The sequence below is a fragment of the Taudactylus pleione genome, unplaced genomic scaffold (assembly GCF_031769625.1).
Source record: "Taudactylus pleione unplaced genomic scaffold, aTauple2 ptg000529l, whole genome shotgun sequence".
NCBI lineage: Eukaryota > Metazoa > Chordata > Amphibia > Anura > Myobatrachidae > Taudactylus > Taudactylus pleione.
In genome coordinates this window covers 178223-195874 of record NW_028284931.1, presented here as the reverse complement: position 1 = coordinate 195874, position 17652 = coordinate 178223, and the positions used below count along the sequence as shown (strand labels likewise).

Sequence of the window (17652 nt, the reverse complement as noted above, 5' to 3'; positions counted from 1 at the left end):
CTAGTAGTTTAGCTTGTGCAATAGTTTGTACTATAAGACTTTTGCACTCTTTTCTTGTTTTGTTTGCACTGATTCTATTCATGTACTATGAGGTCCCGTTATGGTGCCATATTCAGTAAATAAAGGATAATCATATCATAACAATTATTATTATTCTACTTCCTTATATATCAAGTGCTTCACCCATCTTTTAGATTGTAATCTCATTCCAACAAGTTCATCTTTACCTTATATTACATACAGTATTATGCAAACTGTACACATATTTCATTCTGTTTTCTTTAATAATTACTTAGACAAAATAAATAACCTTGATCTACCTATGGAGGGCATGCTGGTCTGTGATGTGGTTGTATTTACTGGAGACTGGTTTGCTGGGATTGTAGCAGCTGGTATTCTGGGTGGTTCTGTCATAGAGATGTTAAAAGTTACAAGAGATCTATAACAGCACTGTTAGAAGCTGGAAATAACTGCCTTGAGTCGAAAATGATCACATTTACAATTACATTATCAACTTATATTATCTCCCAACTGCCAAGAACTCTGCAGAACCTTTGGGTTTAGCTGATGCTGCATCTGGCTGTATAAAAACCGCATGTGCAGCAATGTTTATATAGATAGTAGTTCGGGTTCTGCAATGGTTTGTACTGTAAGATTTTTGCAATTTTTTCTTGTTTTGTTTGCACTTATTCTATTCATGTACTATGGGGTCCCTTTGTGGTGCCATATAAATAAAGGATAATCATGACAATTATTATTATTCTGCTTCCTTATATAGCAAGTGCTTCACCCATCTCTCAGATTGTAATCACATTCCAACAAGGTATTTTTTTAGATACAGTATTATACAAACTCGTGCCACAGCAGTCTCCTATGCCTGTGGGGGGGAGCGATCACACTGATCGCACCCCCCTGGCTATGAGCAGGGCTGATAGGGCCCAGAGCGCAAATCTGCAATTCTTTTTTTTTTCCGGGAAGGGGGCGTGGCCACGCCTCCCGCTATTAGGCCACGCCCCCTATTACCCGAGCCCGCCTCGGCTCTCAGCGGGCCTGCTGGGTGGTTCTGTTACTGTCACAGAGATGTTAAAAGTTACATGAGATCTATGACAACACTGTTAGAACATGGAACTGGTACAATACTTGTATCTGCCAACTGCCTCGAGATGAAAATGATCATAGTTACAATTACTTTATTATCATTATCAACTTATATTATCTCCCAACTGCCAACAACTCTGCAGAACATTTGGGTTTAGCTGATGCTGCATCTGGCTGTATAAAAACCGCATGTGCAGCAATGTTTATATAGATAGTAGTTTGGATTTTGCAATGGTTTGTACTGTAAAATTTTTGCATTTTTTCTTGTTTTGTTTGCACTGATTCTATTCATTTACTATGGAATCCTCTTGTGGTTCCATATAAATAAAGGATAATCATGACAATTATTATTATCCCATCTCTTAGAGGGTTAGGTATGGAAGACTGGCAGTCGGGATGCTGCCTGTCAAAAGACCGACAGCGGCTTCCCGATGCAGAGAATCCCAACAGGGGCTCAGTAAGTATACTGATCCTCCCCCTTAACTCCCTATCCCTAATTTTTTCTGCTTGCATCATAGTAAACTTTCCCTGCCCCCGCATCTTAATCCTAAACCTGTCAGTGCCTAAACTTAACCCTCCCCATTAGTGATTAACCCTAACACCTCCCCCCAGACAGTGCCTAAACCTAACCACCCCTGCCCGCAGCCTAACTAACCTCCCCCTCCTGCAGCCTAACCCTAACCCACCCATGGTACCTAAACCTAACCCTCCACCCCCTGTGGCTAGAAGGTAACCAGGCTCGCTATATTTACATTCAGAATTCCGGCTGTCGGGATTCTGGCATCGGCATCTCAACTGATGTCGGGATTCTGGTGCCGGTGTTCTGCCTGCGAGTCAGGTTTAGGCCCCGGTATTTTGACTGCCAGCATCCCGTGTGTCTGTAGTGTAAACTAACTACATCCCCTGTCAGATTGTAACCTCATTCCAACAGAGTCATTTTTACCTTATGTTACATACAGCATCATGTAAACTGTACACATATTTCTTTCTGTGTTAGTTAATAATTTATTAGACAAGATAAATAACCTGATCTTACCTGTGGAGGGCATGGTGGTCTGTAATGTGGTTGCATTTACTTGAGACTGGTTTGCTGGGTTGGCAGTAGCTGGTATACTGGGTGGTTCTGTTACTGTCATAGAGATGTTAAAAATTATAAGTGATCTATGACAGCACTGTCAGAACATGGAACTAGCACAATACCTGTATCTGCCAACTGCCTCGAGATGAAAATGATCACAGTTATAACTACTTTAGATTTATCATTAGAAACTTGTATTATCTCATAGCTGCCAAGAACTCTGCAGAACCTTTGTGTTTAGCTGACGTTGCATCTGGCTGTATAAAAAGCGCATGTGCAGTAATGTTAATATAGCTAGTACTTCAGGTTGTGCAATAGTTTGTACAAGGAGCTGGCTGGCAACTTTTAGCCTGGGGGGCAAATGCATGCAGTCGGCCCTGGCAGAGGACTAGCGTGTAGCCAGGGTGCCCGAAGAACGTGCGTGCTATGGCGCACCCCCCTCAAGTGTTCCAGGGAGTAGGCAGGTCCATGTGGATTAATGTAAAGTAAAAACAAAGATTAGGGGCAGCCCCCTCTCATAGTGCCCATGTGCCCCAGGACAGGACCCCGTTATGCAGGCCTCCAGTAGTGCACCCAGTAGTGATCCCCCCTATGCAGTGCCCCTTATACAGTGCCTCCAGTAGTGGTCCCCCTTGTGCAGTGCCCCTTGTGCCCCCAGTAGTAAGCCCCTTATATAGTGCCCCCAGTATTTGTCCCCCCCTGTGCAGTGCCCCTTGTGCCCCCAGTAGTAAGCCCCTTATATAGTGCCCCAATAGTGGTACCCCTATGCCCCTTATATTGTACCCGCAGTAGCAGTCCACCCCCCATGCAGTGCCCCCAATAGTGGTTACCCTTATGCAGTGCCCCTTAAATAGTGGCCCCAGTTGTAGTCTCCCCCTATGCAGTACCCCAGTGTTGCCCTTTATATAGAGCCCCCAGCAGTCGTCCCTTGATGCAGTGCCCCCAGTGGTAGTCCCCTCCCCCTATGTAGTGCCCCTAGTAGTAGTCCCCTCCCCCATATGCAGTGCCCCTAGTAGTTGTCCCTTCCCCATGTAGTGCCCCTAGTAGTAGTTAGTAGTAGTCCCCCCCTTGTAGTGCCCCCAGTAGTAGTAGTCCCCTCCCCTTGTAGTGCCCTGAGCAGTAGTTCCCCTCCTTGTAGTGACCACAGTAGTAGTAGTCCCCAGTAGTAGTAGTACCCCCGTTGTAGTGCCCCCAGTAGTAGTAGTCCCCCCTTGTAGTGCCCCCAGTAGTAATACACCCCCCCTTGTAGTGCCCCCAGTAGTAGTAATCCCCAGTAGTTGTAGTCCCCCCCTTGTAGTGCCCCTAGTAGTGTAGTCCCCTCCCCTTGTAGTGCCCCCAGTAGTAGTCCCGTCCTTGTAGTGCCAGCCCCCCCCTAGTACACACGTAATTAAAAAAACACTTACCTGCATCCCCGCCATCCGCTCCTCCGTCTGTCCAGCCAGGCTGCTCTGCATTATGGTAGAGACATCATGACGTCATGGCTCCTCTCCCATTACCCACTGCGGGAGCCGGAAGATGGAGCGGCTCCTGCAGTGGGCGCAGCAGCAGCTAATGAGAGTCTGACACAAACACACAGCTTCCAGAGCCGGTGGCTGTGTGTTAGTCAGTGTAGCCTTACTGAACTCCATCCTGTCAGCGCTACACACACGGTGCAGCCTGTGTCACAGAGACACAGACTGCCCACGGCCCGCATGTCGCTGCGGCCCAGGGGGCACAAGGCACCCTGCCCCCCGGCCCAGCCCGCCACTGGTTTGTACTATAAGACTTTAGCATTTTTTCTTGTTATGTTTGCACTGAATATGTTTATGTACTATGCTGTACCTTTGTGGTGCCATATAAATAAAGGATAATCATGACAATTATTATTATTCTGCTTCTTTATATTTCAACTGCTTCACCCATCTCTTAGAGTGTTGGGTATGGAAGACTGGCAGTTGGGATGCCACCCATCATAATCCCGACAGCTGCTTTCAGAGGCTGAAAATCCCAACAGGGTCTCAGTAAGTATACTAACCCTCCCCCGTTCTCTCCCTATCCCTAATCCTTCCTGTCTTCATCTTAACCAACCCTACATGCCCCCGCACGTTAACCCTAAACCTCCCCATTAGTGCCTAAACTTAACCCTCCCCCTTTAGTGCTTAACCCTAAACCCCCAGGTGGTGTCTGAACTTAAACAGCCCTGCCCACAGAGTAACTAACCTCCCCAAATTGCACTCTTATTCTAACCCACACATAGTGCCTAAACCTAACCCTCCACCCCCTGTGGCTAGAAGCTAACAAGGCCCGCTATACTTATGTTCGGGATGGCGGTTGTCAGGATTCTGGCATCGGCATCTCAACTGATGTCGGGATTCCGGTGCCGGTGTTCTGCCTGCAGGTCATGTTTAGGCCCCGTATTTTTGACCGCCGGCATCCCGCACAGGACACTGGGAAAATGGTGCGGGAGCAATTTTTCCTGCAATTTCCCTACTGTGTTAGTTAATAATTTCTTAGACAAGATAAATAACCTGAACTTACCTGTGGAGGACATGGTGCTCTGTAATGTGGTTGCATTTACTGGAGACTGATTTACTGGGGTTGTAGTAGCTGGTATACTGGGTGGTTCTGTTACTGTCATAGAGATGTTAAAAGTTACAAGAAATCTATGACATCACTGTCAGAACATGGAACTGGTACAATACTTGTATCTGCCAACTGCCTCGAGATGAAAATGATCATAGTTACAATTACTGTATTATCATTATCAACTTATATTATCTCCCAACTGACAACAACTCTGAGGAACTTTTGGGTTTAGCTGACGCTGCATCTGGCTGTATAAAAACTGCATGTGCACCAATGTTTATATAGATAGTAGTTCGGGTTCTGCAATGGTTTGTAAGATTTTTGCATTTTTATCTTGTTATTTTACACTGAATCTATTCATGAACTATGCGGTCCAATTGTTTTGCCATATAAATAATGGATATCCATAACAATTATTATTATTCTGCTCCCTTATATATCAAGTGCTTCACCCATCTCTTAGTGGTTTGGGTATGGTAGACTGCAGTCGGGATGCTGCCCGTCAAAAGACTGACAGAGGCTTCCCAATGCTGAGATTCCCTACAGGGTCTCAGTAAGTATACTAACCCTCCCCCTTCACTCCCTATCTGTAATTTTTTTCTGCTTGCATCATAACCAACCCTCCCTGCCCACGCATCTTAACACTCAACCTCCCCAGTAGTACCTAAACTTAACCCTCTCCCCTTAGTGCTGAACCCTAAACCTTCCCCCCAGTGGTGCCTAAACCTAACCACCCCTGCCCGCAGCCTAACTAACTTCCCCCTCCTGCAGCATAACCCTAACCCACCCATGGTGCCTAAACCTAACCTTCTACCCCCTGTGGCTAGAAGCTAACCAGGCCAGCTATACTTACGTTCTGGGATGCCGGTTGTTGGGATTCTGGCATCAGCATCTCAACTGATATTGGAATTCTGGTACCAGAGTTCTGCCTGCGAGTCGGGTTTACACCCCGGTATTTTGACCGCCGGCATCTCATGCGGCGGTAAACTAACTACATCCCCTCTCAGATTGTAACCTCATTCCAACAGAGTCATTTTTACCTTATGTTTCATACAGTATCATGTAAACTGTACACATATTTCTTTCTGTGTTAGTTAATAATTTCTTAGACAAGATAAATAACCTGAATTTACCTGTGGAGGGCATGGTGGTCTGTAATGTGGTTGCATTTACTGGAGACTGGTTTGCTGGGTTGGCAGTAGCTGGTATAATGGGTGGTTCTGTTACTGTCATAGAGATGTTAAAAATTATAAGTGACCTATTACAGCACTGTCAGAACATGGAACTAGCACAATACCTGTATCTGCCACCTGCCTTGAGATGAAAATTATCACACTTATAATTACTTTATAATTATCATTATCACCTTATATTATCTCCCAGCTGCCAAGAACTCTGCAGAACCTTTGGGTTCAGCTAACGTTGCATCTGGCTGCATAAAAACCGCATGTGCAGCAATGTTAATATAGCTAGTACTTCAGGTTGTGCAATAGTTTGTACTTTAGCATTTTTTTTCTTGTTATGTTTGCATTGAATATGTTTATGTACTATGCTGTACATTTGTGGTGCCATATAAATAAAGGATAATCATGACAATTATTATTATTCTGCTTCTTTATATTTCAACTGCTTCACCCATCTCTTAGAGGGTTGGGTATGGAAGACTGGCAATCGGGATGCCACCCATCATAATGCCGACAGCTACATCCAGATGCTAAAAATCCCAACAGGGTCTCAATAAGTATACTAACCCTCCCCCGTTCTCTCCCTATCCCTAATCCTTCCTGTCTTCATCTTAACCAACCCTACATGCCCCCGTACCTTAACCCTAAACCTCCCCATTAGTGCCTGAACTTAACCCTCCCCCTTTAGTGCTTAACCCTAACTGCCCCAGGTGGTGCCTAAACTTAGACACCCCTGCCTGCAGCCTAACTAACCTCCCCAAATTGCACTCTTATTCTAACCCACACATGGTGCCTAAACCTAACCCTCCACCCCCTGTGGCTAGAAGCTAACAAGGCCCGCTATACTTATGTTCGGGATGGCGGTTGTCAGGATTCTGGCATCGGCATCTCAACTGATGTCGGGATTCCGGTGCCGGTGTTCTGCCTGCTGGTCATGTTTAGGCCCCGGAATTTTGACCGCCGGCATCCCGCACAGGACACTGGGAAAATGGTGCGGGAGCAATTTTTCCTGCAATTTCCCTACTGTGTTAGTTAATAATTTCTTAGACAAGATAAATAACCTGAACTTACCTGTGGAGGACATGGTGCTCTGTAATGTGGTTGCATTTACTGGAGACTGATTTGCTGGGGTTGTAGTAGCTGGTATACTGGGTGGTTCTGTTACTGTCATAGAGATGTTAAAAGTTACAAGAAATCTATGACATCACTGTCAGAACATGGAACTGGTACAATACTTGTATCTGCCAACTGCCTCGAGATGAAAATGATCATAGTTACAATTACTGTATTATCATTATCAACTTATATTATCTCCCAACTGACAACAACTCTGAGGAACTTTTGGGTTTAGCTGACGCTGCATCTGGCTGTATAAAAACTGCATGTGCACCAATGTTTATATAGATAGTAGTTCGGGTTCTGCAATGGTTTGTAAGATTTTTGCATTTTTATCTTGTTATTTTACACTGATTCTATTCATGAACTATGCGGTCCAATTGTTTTGCCATATAAATAATGGATATCCATAACAATTATTATTATTCTGCTCCCTTATATATCAAGTGCTTCACCCAACTCTTAGTGGTTTGGGTATGGTAGACTGCAGTCGGGATGCTGCCCGTCAAAAGACTGACAGAGGCTTCCCGATGCTGAGATTCCCAACAGGGTCTCAGTAAGTATACTAACCCTCCCCCTTCACTCCCTATCTGTAATTTTTTTCTGCTTGCATCATAACCAACCCTCCCTGCCCACGCATCTTAACACTCAACCTCCCCAGTAGTACCTAAACTTAACCCTCTCCCCTTAGTGCTGAACCCTAAACCTTCCCCCCAGTGGTGCCTAAACCTAACCACCCCTGCCCGCAGCCTAACTAACTTCCCCCTCCTGCAGCATAACCCTAACCCACCCATGGTGCCTAAACCTAACCCTCTACCCCCTGTGGCTAGAAGCTAACCAGGCCAGCTATACTTACGTTCTGGGATGCCGGTTGTTGGGATTCTGGCATCAGCATCTCAACTGATATTGGAATTCTGGTACCAGAGTTCTGCCTGCGAGTCGGGTTTACACCCCGGTATTTTGACCGCCGGCATCTCATGCGGCGGTAAACTAACTACATCCCCTCTCAGATTGTAACCTCATTCCAACAGAGTCATTTTTACCTTATGTTACATACAGTATCATGTAAACTGTACACATATTTCTTTCTGTGTTAGTTAATAATTTCTTAGACAAGATAAATAACCTGAACTTACCTGTGGAGGGCATGGTGGTCTGTAATGTGGTTGCATTTACTGGAGACTGGTTTGCTGGGTTGGCAGTAGTTGGTATAATGGGTGGTTCTGTTACTGTCATAGAGATGTTAAAAATTATAAGTGATCTATTACAGCACTGTCAGAACATGGAACTAGCACAATACCTGTATCTGCCACCTGCCTTGAGATGAAAATTATCACACTTATAATTACTTTATAATTATCATTATCACCTTATATTATCTCCCAGCTGCCAAGAACTCTGCAGAACCTTTGGGTTCAGCTAACGTTGCATCTGGCTGCATAAAAACCGCATGTGCAGCAATGTTAATATAGCTAGTACTTCAGGTTGTGCAATAGTTTGTACTTTAGCATTTTTTTTCTAGTTATGTTTCCATTGAATATGTTTATGTACTATGCTGTACATTTGTGGTGCCATATAAATAAAGGATAATCATGACAATTATTATTATTCTGCTTCTTTATATTTCAACTGCTTCACCCATCATAATGCCGACAGCTACATCCAGATGCTAAAAATCCCGACAGGGTCTCAATAAGTATACTAACCCTCCCTACTTCACTACCTATTACTAATCCTTCCTGCTTGCATCTTAACCAACCCTCCCTGCCCCGCACCTTAACCCTAAACCTCCCCATTAGTGCCTGAACTTAACCCTCCCCCTTTAGTGCTTAACCCTAACTGCTCCAGGTGGTGCCTAAACTTAGACACCCCTGCCTGCAGCCTAACTAACCTCCCCCAATTGCAGTCTAATTCTAACCCACACATGGTGCCTTAGCGTAACCCTCCACACCCTGCGCCTAGAAGCTAACAAGGCCCGCTATATTTATGTTCAGGATGGCGGCTGTCAGGATTCTCGCAGGATTCTGGCATCAGCATCTCAACTGATGTCAGGCATCCGGTGCCGGTGTTCTACCTGCGAGTCGTGTTTAGGCCCCGGTATTTTGACCGCCGGTATTCCGTGTATCCCGTGTTGCGGTAAACTAACTACAACCCCTCTCAGATTGTAACCTCATTCCAACAGTGTAATTTTTACCTTATGTTACATACAGTATCATGTAAACTGTACACTTATTTCTTTCTGTTTTAGTTAATAATTTCTTAGACAAGATAAATATCCTGGGCTTACCTATGGAGGGCTGGGTGCTCTGTATTGTGGTATTATTTGCTAGAGACTGGTTTGCAGGGTTGGTAGTAGTGGGTATATTTGGTGGTTCGGTTACTGTTATAGAGATGTTAAAAGTTACAAGTGATCTATGAAAGCACTGCCTGTAGAAGGAACTAGTACAATACTATTATTTTATAACTGCTTATCACATTTAAAATTACGGAATTATCATTATCAACTTATATTACCTCCCAACTGCCAACAACTCTGTAGAACCTTTGGTTTTAGCTGATTCTGCATCTGGCTGTATAAAAACCGCATGTGCAGGAATGGTTATATAGCTACTGTAGTAGTTTAAGTTCTACAATGGTTTGAACTATAAGACTTACATTTTTTTCTTGTTTTGTTTGAACTGATTCTGTTTATGTACTATACGGTCCACTTGTGGTGCAATATAAATAAACGATAATCATAACAACTAATATTATTCTCCTTCCTTATATATCAAGTGCCTCACCCATGTCTCAGATTGTAATCTCATGCCAGCAAATGTATCTTTACATTTTGTTACATACATTATTATACAAACTGTACAAATTTTTATTTCAGTTTTCTTTAATAATTTCTTAGACAAGATAAATAACCTGAACTTACCTGTGGAGGGCATGGTGGTCTGTAATGTGGTTGTATTTACTGGAGACTGGTTTGCTGGGGTTGTAGTAGCTGGTATACTGGGTGGTTCTGTTACCGTAGTAGAGATGTTAAAAGTTACTGTAAGACTTTTGCATTTTTTTTTTGTTTTGTTTGCACTTATTCTATTCATATACTATGGGGTCCCTTTTTTGGTGCCATATAAATAAAGGATAATAATGACAATTATTATTATTCTGCATCCTTATATATATAGTGCTTCACCCATCTCTTAGAGGGTTGGGTATGGAAGACTGGCAGTCGTGATGCTGCCTGTCAAAAGACTGACAGCGGCTTCCCGATGCTGAGAATCCCAACAGGGACTCAGTAAGTATACTTACCCTCCCCCTTCACTTCCTATCCCTAATCCTTCCTGCCTGCATTTTAACCAACTCTACCTGCACCCGTACCTTATCCTTAAACCTCCACGGTAGTACCTAAATTTAACCCTCACCCCTTAGTGCTTAACCCTAACCCCTCCCCCCATTGGTGCCTAAACTTAACCACCCCTGCCCGCAACCTAACTAACCTTCCCCTCCTGCAGCCTAACCCTAACCTATCGTTGGTGCCTAAGCCTAATCCTCCACCCCCTGCGGCTAGAAGCTAACCAGGCACGTAATACTTATGTTATGGGATGCTGGTTGTTGGGATTCTGGCATCGGCATCTCAACTAATGTCGGGTTTCCGGTGCCACTGTTCTGCCTGCGAATCAGGTGTAGAACCCGGTATTTTGACCGCCGGCATCTCGTGCGGCGGTAAATTAACTACATCCCCTCTCAGGTTGTAACCTCATTCCAACAGAGTAATTTTTACCTTATGTTACATAATGTATCATATAAACTGTACACATATTTCTTTCTGTGTTAGTTAATAATTTCTTAGACAACTTACCTGTGGAGGGCATGGTGGTCTGTAATGTGGTTGCATTTACTTGAGACTGGTTTGCTGGGTTGGCAGTAGCTGGTATACTGGGTGGTTCTGTTACTGTCATAGAGATGTTAAAAGTTACAAGAGATCTATTACATCACTGTCAGAACATGGAACTGGTACAACACTTGTATCTGCCAACTGCCTCGAGACGAAAATGATCACAGTTACAATTACTGTATTATCATTATCAACTTATATTTTCCCCCAACTGCCAACAACTCTGCAGAACCTTTGGGTTTAGCTGACGCTGCATCTGGCTGTATAAAAACCGCATGTGCAGCAATGTTTATATAGATAGTAGTTCAGGTTTTGCAATAGTTTGTACTGTAAGATTTTTGCAATTTTTTCTTGTTTTGTTTGCACTGATTCTATTCATGTACTATGGGGTCCCTTTGTGGTGCCATATAAATAAAGTATAATCATGACAATTATTAGTATTCTGCTTCCTTATATATCAAGTGCTTCACCCATCTCTTAGAGGGTTGGGTATGGAATACTGGCAGTCGGAATGCCGGCCGTCAAAAAACCGACAGTGGCATCAGGTTCTGCAATGGTTTGTGCTGTAAAACTTTTGCTCTGTGTTAGTTAAAAATTTCTTAGACAAGATAAATAACCTGATCTTACCTGTGGAGAGCATGGTGGTCTGTAATGTGGTTGCATTTACTGTAGACTGGTTTGCTGGGGTTGTAGTAGCTGGTATACTGGGTGGTTCTGTTACTGTCATAGAGATGTTAAAAGTTACAAGAGATCTATGACATCACTGTCAGAACATGGAACTGGTACAATACTTGTATCTGCCAACTGCCTCGAGATGAAAATGATCATAGTTACAATTACTGTATTATCATTATCAACTTATATTATCTCCCAACTGACAACAACTCTGAGGAACCTTTGGCTTTAGCTGACGCTGCATCTGGCTGTATAAATAATGGATGTGCACCAATGTTTACATAGATAGTAGTTCGGGTTTTGCAATGGTTTGTAAGATTTTTGCGTTTTTATCTTGTTTTGTTTGCACTGATTCTATTCATGAACTATGCGGTCCAATTGTGATACCATATAAATAATGGATAATCATAACAATTATTATTATTCTGCTTCATTATATATCAAGTGCTTCACCCATCTCTTAGATGGTTGGGTATAGAAGACTGGCAGTCGGGATGCTGCCCGTCAAAAGACCAACAGCAGCTTTTCAATGCTGTGAATCCCAACAGGGTCTCAGTAAGTATACTAACCCTACCCCTTCACTCCCTATCTGTAATTTTTCTGCTTGCATCATAACCAACCCTCCCTGCCCCCACATCTTAACCCTAAACCTCCCCGGTAGTGCCTAAATTTAAACCTGTCCCCTTAGTGCTAAACCCTAACCCTTCCCCCCAGTGGTGCCTAAACCTAACCACACCTGCCCACAGCCTAACTAACCTCCCCCTCCTGCAGCCTAACCCTAACCCACCCATGGAGCCAAAACCGAACCCTCCACCCACTGAGGCTAGAAGCTAACCAGACCCGCTATACTTACGGTCTGGGATGTCGGTAGTTGGGATTCTGGCATCGGCATCTCAACTGATGTCGGGTTTCCAGTGCCTGTGTTCTGCCTACAAGTCGGGTTAAGGCCCCGGTATTTTGACAGCCATCATCTCATGTGGTGGAAAACTAACTACATCCTCTCTCAGATTGTAACCTCATTCCAACAGAGTAATTTTTACCTTATGTTACATACAGTATCATGTAAACTGTACACATATTTCTTTCTGTGTTAGTTAATAATTTCTTAGACAAGATAAATAACCTGAACTTACCTGTGGAGGGCATGGTGGTCTGTAATGTGGTTGCATTTACAGGAGACTGATTTGCTGGGGTTGTAGTAGCTGGTATACTGGGTGGTTCTGTTAGTCATAGAGATGTTAAAAGTTACAAGAGATCTATGACATCACTGTCAGAACATGGAACTGGTACAATACTTGTATCTGCCAACTGCCTCGAGATGAAAATGATCACAGTTACAATTACTGTATTATCATTATCAACTTATATTATCTCCCAACTGCCAACAACTCTGCAGAACGTTTGGGTTTAGCTGACGCTGCTTCTGGCTGTACAAAAACCGCATGTGCAGCAATGTTTATATAGGTAATAGTTCAGGTTTTGCAATGGTTTGTACTGTAAGATTTTTGCAATTTTTCTTGTTTTGTTTGCACTGATTCTATTCATGTACTATGGGGTCCCATTGTGGTGCCATATAAATAAAGTATAATCATGACAATTATTATTATTCTGCTTCCTTATATATCAAGTGCTTCACCCATCTCTTAGAGGGTTGGGTATGGAAGACTGGCAGTCGGAATGCCGGCCATCAAAAAGCCGACAGTGGCATCAGGTTCTGCAATGGTTTGTGCTGTAAAACTTTTGCTCTGTATTAGTTAAAAATTTGTTAGACAAGATAAATAACCTGAACTTACCTGTGGAGAGCATGGTGGTCTGTAATGTGGTTGCATTTACTGGAGACTGATTTGCTGGGGTTGTAGTAGCTGGTATACTGGGTGGTTCTGTTACTGTCATAGAGATGTTAAAAGTTGCAAGAGATCTATTACATCACTGTCAGAACATGGAACTGGTACAATACTTGTATCTGCCAACTGCCTCGAGATGAAAATGATCATAGTTACAATTACTGCATTATCATTATCAACTTATATTATCTCCCAACTGACAACAACTCTGAGGAACTTTTGGGTTTAGCTGACGCTGCATCTGGCTGTATAAAAACTGCATGTGCACCAATGTTTATATAGATAGTAGTTCGGGTTTTGCAATGGTTTGTAAGATTTTTGCATTTTTATCTTGTTATTTTACACTGATTCTATTCATGAACTATGCGGTCCAATTGTTTTGCCATATAAATAATGGATATCCATAACAATTATTATTATTCTGCTCCCTTATATATCAAGTGCTTCACCCATCTCTTAGTGGTTTGGGTATGGTAGACTGCAGTCGGGATGCTGCCCGTCAAAAGACTGACAGAGGCTTCCCGATGCTGAGATTCCCAACAGGGTCTCAGTAAGTATGCTAACCCTCCCCCTTCACTCCCTATCTGTAATTTTTTTCTGCTTGCATCATAACCAACCCTCCCTGCCCACGCATCTTAACACTCAACCTCCCCAGTAGTACCTAAACTTAACCCTCTCCCCTTAGTGCTGAACCCTAAACCTTCCCCCAGTGGTGCCTAAACCTAACCACCCCTGCCCGCAGCCTAACTAACTTCCCCCTCCTGCAGCCTAACCCTAACCCTCCCATGGTGCCTAATACTAACCCTCCACCCCCTGCGGCTAGAAGCTATCCAGGCCAGCTATACTTACGTTCTTGGATGCCGGTTGTTGGGATTCTTGCATCAGCATCTCAACTGATGTTGGAATTCTGGTGCCTGAGTTCTGCCTGCGAGTCGGGTTTACACCTCAGTATTTTGACCGCCGGCATCTCATGCGGCGGTAAACTAACTACATCCCCTCTCAGATTGTAACCTCATTCCAACAGAGTCATTTTTACCTTATGTTACATACAGTATCATGTAAACTGTACACATATTTCTTTCTGTGTTAGTTAAAAATTTCTTAGACAAGATAAATAACCTGAACTTACCTATGGAGGGCATGGTGGTCTGTAATGTGGTTGCATTTACTGGAGACTGGTTTGCTGGGTTGGCAGTAGCTGGTATAATGGGTGGTTCTGTTACTGTCATAGAGATGTTAAAAATTATAAGTGATCTATTACAGCACTGTCAGAAAATGGAACTAGCACAATACCTGTATCTGCCACCTGCCTTGAGATGAAAATTATCACACTTATAATTACTTTATAATTATCATTATCACCTTATATTATCTCCCAGCTGCCAAGAACTCTGCAGAACCTTTGGGTTCAGCTAACGTTGCATCTGGCTGCATAAAATCCGCATGTGCAGCAATGTTAATATAGCTAGTACTTCAGGTTGTGCAATAGTTTGTACTTTAGCATTTTTTTTCTTGTTATGTTTGCATTGAATATGTTTATGTACTATGCTGTACATTTGTGGTGCCATATAAATAAAGGATAATCATGACAATTATTATTATTCTGCTTCTTTATATTTCAACTGCTTCACCCATCTCTTAGAGGGTTCGGTATGGAAGTATGGCAATCGGGATGCCACCCATCATAATGCCGACAGCTACATCCAGATGCTAAAAATCCCAACAGGGTCTCAATAAGTATACTAACCCTCCCTACTTCACTACCTATTACTAATCCTTCCAGCTTGCATCTTAACCAACCCTCCCTGCCCCGCACCTTAACCCTAAACCTCCCCATTAGTGCCTGAACTTAACCCTCCCCCTTTAGTGCTTAACCCTAACTGTCCCAGGTGGTGCCTAAACTTAGACACCCCTGCCTGCAGCCTAACTAACCTCCCCCAATTGCAGTCTAAGTCTAACCCACACATGGTGCCTTAGCGTAACCTTCCACACCCTGTGCCTAGAAGCTAACAAGGCCCGCTATATTTATGTTCAGGATGGCGGCTGTCAGGATTCTGGCAGGATTCTGGCATCAGCATCTCAACTGATGTCAGGCATCCGGTGCCGGTGTTCTACCTGCGAGTCGTGTTTAGGCCCCGGTATTTTGACCGCCGGTATTCCGTGTATCCCGTGTTGCGGTAAACTAACTACAACCCCTCTCAGATTGTAACCTCATTCCAACAGTGTAATTTTTACCTTATGTTACATACAGTATCATGTAAACTGTACACATATTTCTTTCTGTTTTAGTTAATAATTTCTTAGACAAGATAAATATCCTGGGCTTACCTATGGAGGGCTGGGTGCTCTGTAATGTGGTATTATTTGCTAGAGACTGGTTTGCAGGGTTGGTAGTAGTGGGTATATTTGGTGGTTCGGTTACTGTTATAGAGATGTTAAAAGTTACAAGTGATCTATGAAAGCACTGCCTGTAGAAGGAACTAGTACAATACTATTATTTTATAACTGCTTATCACATTTAAAATTACGGAATTATCATTATCAACTTATATTACCTCCCAACTGCCAACAACTCTGTAGAACCTTTGGTTTTAGCTGATTCTGCATCTGGCTGTATAAAAACCGCATGTGCAGGAATGGTTATATAGCTACTGCAGTAGTTTAAGTTCTACAATGGTTTGAACTATAAGACTTAAATTTTTTTCTTGTTTTGTTTGAACTGATTCTGTTTATGTACTATACGGTCCACTTGTGGTGCAATATAAATAAACGATAATCATAACAACTAATATTATTCTCCTTCCTTATATATCAAGTGCCTCACCCATGTCTCAGATTGTAATCTCATGCCAGCAAATGTATCTTTACATTTTGTTACATACATTATTATACAAACTGTACAAATTTTTATTTCAGTTTTCATTAATAATTTCTTAGACAAGATAAATAACCTGAACTTACCTGTGGAGGGCATGGTGGTCTGTAATGTGGTTGTATTTACTGGAGACTGGTTTGCTGGGGTTGTAGTAGCTGGTATACTGGGTGGTTCTGTTACTGTAGTAGAGATGTTAAAAGTTACTGTAAGACTTTTGCATTTTTTTCTTGTTTTGTTTGCACTGATTCTATTCATATACTATGGGGTCCCTTTTTGGTGCCATATAAATAAAGGATAATAATGACAATTATTATTATTCTGCATCCTTATATATATAGTGCTTCACCCATCTCTTAGAGGGTTGGGTATGGAAGACTGGCAGTCGTGATGCTGCCTGTCCAAAGACCGACAGCGGCTTCCCGATGCTGAGAATCCCAACAGGGACTCAGTAAGTATACTTACCCTCCCCCTTCACTTCCTATCCCTAATCCTTCCTGCCTGCATTTTAACCAACTCTACCTGCACCCGTACCTTACCCTTAAACCTCCACGGTAGTACCTAAATTTAACCCTCACCCCTTAGTGCTTAACCCTAACAACTCCCCCCAGTGGTGCCTAAACTTAACCACCCCTGCCCGCAACCTAACTATCCTTCCCCTCCTGCAGCCTAACCCTAACCTATCGTTGGTGCCTAAGCCTAATCCTCCACCCCCTGCGGCTAGAAGCTAACCAGGCACGTAATACTTACGTTAAAGGAAGCTGGTTGTTGGGATTCTGGCATCGGCATCTCCACTAATGTCGGGTTTCCGGTGCCAGTGTTCTGCCTGCGAGTCAGGTGTAGAACCCTGTATTTTGACCGCCGGCATATCGTGCATCGGTAAATTAACTACATCCCCTCTCAGGTTGTAACCTCATTCCAACAGAGTCATTTTTACCTTATGTTACATAATGTATCATATAAACTGTACACATATTTCTTTCTGTGTTAGTTAATAATTTCTTAGACAACTTACCTGTGGAGGGCATGGTGGTCTGTAAAGTGGTTGCATTTACTGGAGACTGGTTTGCTGGGGTTGTAGTAGCTGGTATACTGGGTGGTTCTGTTACTGTCATAGAGATGTTAAAAGTTACAAGTGATCTATGACAGCACTACCAGAACAAGGAAATAGCACAATACCTGTATCTGCCAACTGCTTCGAGCTTAAAATTATCACAGTTACAATTACGGTATTAACATTATCAAATTATATTATCTCCCAACTGCCAACATCGCTGCATCTGGCTGTATAAAAACCGCATGTGCAGCAATGTTTATATATCTATTAGTTATGGTTC

General features: G+C 43.0%; 2 protein-coding genes across 2 annotated transcripts in view; both read right to left on the bottom strand.

Annotated features, from left to right (window-relative positions):
* The window catches only part of LOC148501177 (mucin-16-like), a 48384-nt gene extending 46138 nt beyond the window's left edge, over window positions 1–2246 (bottom strand). The window contains exons 1-2 of the mRNA XM_088450824.1: window positions 2135–2246; window positions 321–407 (exon numbers count right to left, since the gene is read on the bottom strand). Of these exons, the coding sequence (XP_088306950.1) occupies window positions 321–407; window positions 2135–2234 (187 nt within the window). The 5' untranslated portion in view covers window positions 2235–2246. The remainder of the gene's footprint in view (window positions 1–320; window positions 408–2134) is intronic.
* Window positions 2247–4070: 1824 nt separating this feature from the next.
* Window positions 4071–10901, bottom strand: LOC148501176 (uncharacterized). Its single transcript, XM_088450822.1, has 8 exons — window positions 10889–10901; window positions 9962–10048; window positions 9329–9421; window positions 8178–8270; window positions 6997–7089; window positions 5875–5967; window positions 4694–4786; window positions 4071–4153 (listed from the first exon to the last, which is right to left on the bottom strand). Exons 1-8 carry the CDS (start codon window positions 10899–10901, stop codon window positions 4071–4073), a joined length of 648 nt encoding a protein of 215 aa, XP_088306948.1.
* Between the last annotated feature and the right edge of the window lie 6751 nt (window positions 10902–17652).